General features: G+C 39.9%; 1 protein-coding gene across 3 annotated transcripts in view; it reads right to left on the minus strand.

Annotated features, from left to right (window-relative positions):
* The window catches only part of LOC106943081 (ribosome biogenesis protein BMS1 homolog), a 17,104-nt gene extending 13,170 nt beyond the window's left edge, over positions 1–3,934 (minus strand). Inside the window, exons 1-5 of one of the 3 annotated variants that reach the window (XM_015026419.1) lie at positions 3,515–3,721; positions 3,442–3,457; positions 1,611–1,796; positions 1,348–1,538; positions 1,055–1,134 (exon numbers count right to left, since the gene is read on the minus strand). In XM_015026419.1, coding sequence (XP_014881905.1) covers positions 1,055–1,134; positions 1,348–1,538; positions 1,611–1,783 — 444 coding nt within the window. In that variant the 5' untranslated portion in view covers positions 1,784–1,796; positions 3,442–3,457; positions 3,515–3,721. The other 2 variants (XM_015026417.1, XM_015026420.1) reach the window with 2 other exon arrangements.
* Positions 3,935–4,035: the final 101 nt, after the last annotated feature.

Here is a 4,035-nt window from a genome sequence, read left to right on the forward strand (position 1 = left end):
AAGCACCTTGAAACCCTGGAATAAATGATAAATATTTCTCACAGAATACTATAAATGCAAAGAATGTTTTCATCTGTCCTAACCAAGTCAACAACAGCGCCATCTTGTGACCAGATGTAATCAGAGCAGGTCAAACCATAAATAACTGAGGCTGAATACATAAAAGTGGAGGAAGTTGTGAGGATTTCAGTGAAGATTTGAGCGATTTATCTGCAGTTTAACAGGAAGAAGTTAAATGTAGCGTGAAGAAGAGGGAGCTGCTTCTACTGAAGGGACTGTGGCTTATTTTGCAGCCAGATTTATTTGAGTCAGATAGTTCCGGAAGCAACGATGACTCCAAGGTTTCTGGGGAGGAAGGATCCAACGATGAGTAAATGAGAGAGGAACTTTCTGGTATCAAGAAATTGGACCCAAAAGAACGAACCGGACTGCCGGAAGTCCACAGCTCTCTGATATCTGGGCTGGTTTTTCTGGATTTTTTCACACATGAAAGTTTTTTTTGGTGTTGCCTTTAAATTCAACAATAGGAGACTCTATGATTACTTTAATGTATTGTAATTTGTTGTTGATCTCATTTGTCTATTTTTTGCAATAATCTAGCAATAAAAAGAGGTTTTGAATAAAAAATTTGGCTTATTTTTTTCAATATACAGCTTTTGATTAAAATGTTATTATTTAACTCAAAGTGTTAAATGCGTCCCACCACTAGAATTAGATGCATTCACTGTCACAACATTATCTGTTTTTCCCAAAATGGCACGTTAAGTTTTCTGGATGTAACCTTGTGACTTTCAATAAATGAATTCCTACATCTATTCAATATTGTAGCATTTAGCAAACACAAATCATTGAGTTGATCTGATCTAAAACATGGAAGGTTTTGACTGATTTGATGTAACACAGAGAGAAGAAAGTTTGTATCTCTTAATATCTGGTTCCAGCTTCATGCACTGGATCTGTCTGGGTTTCATCCCCTCTGTAATTGTGAAATGCCTTCATACCAGCTCACCTCCCCAGTGTTAGTACATCCGATAGCTCTGAATAGAACACTCACCAGGTCTGCCACCTTAGCCAGATCGATCATCGCGTTGATGTCATTGTTACACTCCATGAACGTCAGCCGACGCTTCTTACCTAAAGAACACACAAAGTTCAAGTTTATTTTATGCAATAACTATTCCTAACCCTAACCCCATCACATGACAGCGGCTCATCTGGCTAAGGGATTAAATAAGCATCTATATTTTTTAATTATATGATTTAAAATATGTCCTGACACATAAAACCTGAAGATGTTTTACTTCGTGATGTTGTGTGGCTCCTGTCAAAGTTAAAGCTGAAACCTACCTGACACAATAGTCACAGGTCCACATATATCTCCAAGCTTCTGCCTGGTGAAATTCTTGATCAGGCAGCGGATCAGGGTACTCTTTCCCACCTTGGGGGGTCCAACCACCACAATCACAACTGGAGGAGGCTCCAGGGGGGTTCGGTCCACCACAGGGATGTGGTGCTTTTTAGTTTTTATGTCTTGGGCCCTGGAGAGAAACAAACTTTTAGCACACTATTATTGGAAAACACTATTATTGTGACGATTAGTGGAAAAGAACCTGTGGAAGGTCTTGGCCATGCGGACAGCAGACTGAACTGAAAACGCTTTGGGGTTACGTTTGCGCTCATCTTCTTCTACCAATCCCTCCTGTTTCTTGGCTTTCTTCTTTTCTGCTTTTGGTCCGCTGTGCTTCTGCTGGTGCTTCTTCTGTTTCTTTACCTTCGCATCCATCCTGCTCTCCGTGCTGCACTGAGGAAAAATGGGTCAGAAAATGCATTAAATAAAGCATTATTCAGAGTGTTTCACAGCAGTTGCAGTTGGAGTGAGAATCAGTGAAAAAAATCTCAAAGTGTAAATGTTACATATGAGTGGGTGGTTGTTAGGTAAATTGTATCATTATGAACTATTTGTTATACTGTTTTATATGTTCTTAGTTTATGTACTCTTATTTGGTTTAGTCATATCTTTTAAGGAATGTTTCTGTATTGTTAATCATTCTGGCTTGCTTTCTCAGAAGGCCTCTCTGAAGTAGAGCAGTGACAGCAGCTCTTCACAGAACGCCCTGCTTTGACCTCTTAGATAGCTATAAAACCATCGCCGTGAAGATGTACAACTCGTCCTGCTTGATCCTGGGTCCGGAACTGGATAAGCTAGTGTTAGATTGATTGTGTTGTTAGTTAGTGATAATCTGGCGCTGTGACTGTGTGATGAAGTGTTTTCCCTTCCCTTTAGAGTTACAGCGCTCTCTGTGATTAGGGATCCTAAGACAATAAAAAGAGAGGGGCAGGCAAATGTGCTTCAGATCAGTAGGAGATTTGTAACTGAAAGCACATCTCTGTCTGTTCTCCTCGCCAGTATTAAGAATCTAACTTTCTCTTGTCTTTCCTGTGTTATTTGCTGTGTTTAATAGGTGTCAACTCTGACAGTGGTAATAAACCTGCCAGCACATTTAGCTGCCAGAGTGTTTTAATACCTTTCGTCAGAATCCTCAATGAACCAGAACATAAAACTGTTTATACCTGATGGGCAGATTAAACTGAGACAAATGAAAAATAATGGTGAGAATATTCTGCCTGCCAGAAAAGTTTACACCTCAAAGCTCCAGTTTGGGAGGAATAAAGAAAGTTACTTAAGGGGAAATGCACCACAAACCAAGCCCAAAATAACACCAAAAGCATGGCGGTGGCAGCATCATGCTCTGGAGATACATTCATTCAGCTGGAGTTATATTTTTGTCAAGGTGCATATAGATCTGTCACAACTGACAATAAATAATAAATGATAAATTACATTTTCCTTTTGCATGATTTATTGATTTTGTCTCTACCAAAAATTGGATGACAAAAGTATTCAGTGTGATGCTTTGGTCTCAACCAGCCCTTTTTTACTACAATTTTGTTTACAGTGACTTCATAAATCACTTTGTCGTTTCTGTTGTTTTGTTTATTTTGGATATTTAAAAATTACCATTGTATTACTTGTGGTCTCAAAACCAAAATTAAATTGTTTATCGTGATAATTTCTGGGCCAATTTATCGTCCAGCAAAATATGTTATTGAGACGGGTCTGGGTGGATAAAATTATGAGCAGGACCAGTCAGTTTTGACTCAAAGCTTTTACATGTCTGCTACCGACCTAGAGATGAACGGGGATGTTTCAGCATCACGGCGAGCCTAAAAAACATCCAACTCAACAAAACCTTACTTCCTGAGAGGAAAGGTTTTGAACTAACCAAAGCAGAATCCTGAGCTAAATGTTTCTGAAGATTCTCAAATGTCTAATAATTTCATCAGGCTAATAAATGAATATTTCATCGGGTAATAGTTTAATCCAGAAACACTTCAAACTACAGACATGAGCAAGAAACATCAGATAACTTCTGAGCTTACCTGAGGACAACAGGTACTAACAGAGCAGATGGAACTCAGCTGGTCGCTGTGCCTTTCAGGGTACAACCCGAACAGGTTTCTTGTTTATTTCCACCACAGACTATTAAAGAAGCTAAGTGCTTTTAAAAACTGTTTTTAACCCACGGAACGTGACTATGTAGCCAGTCTGTTGGTTAAAAGCCGCTATGTTTGGTCTGTAGAACAGCCCACTGAGTGGAAGAGACTGCGGGACACGCAGAGTTAGAAACACAGCCTAAAACAGTCCGCATGAAAACATAACTGTTACCTGAAAACTATGCCGTCCGCAGAATTCCTCAAGGTAAACTCCTGGTTTGGTCTCACACGTGCAGAGGAAACGATGAATGGGAAGTTTGTCAACGTGCAACGGTTCACTAATCCGACTGAGAACAAATATTTGAAGGTTCCGCACAAGGGGGTATGGATCACAGACGTGAACACGTAGACGCCTCATGGAGCGGGTCGGCACGTTGCTGCGAAACGTCACAGCGTCCGCCATATTGAATGTGGCATATGTACCAGTAAGCTAATACAAGTAAATGGACCGAACTTCAGAAATTGCCGTTCTACAAAGTA

Source organism: Poecilia latipinna, unplaced genomic scaffold (assembly GCF_001443285.1).
Source record: "Poecilia latipinna isolate Pla-1442-1.1 unplaced genomic scaffold, P_latipinna-1.0 Scaffold4851, whole genome shotgun sequence".
Classification (NCBI taxonomy): domain Eukaryota; kingdom Metazoa; phylum Chordata; class Actinopteri; order Cyprinodontiformes; family Poeciliidae; genus Poecilia; species Poecilia latipinna.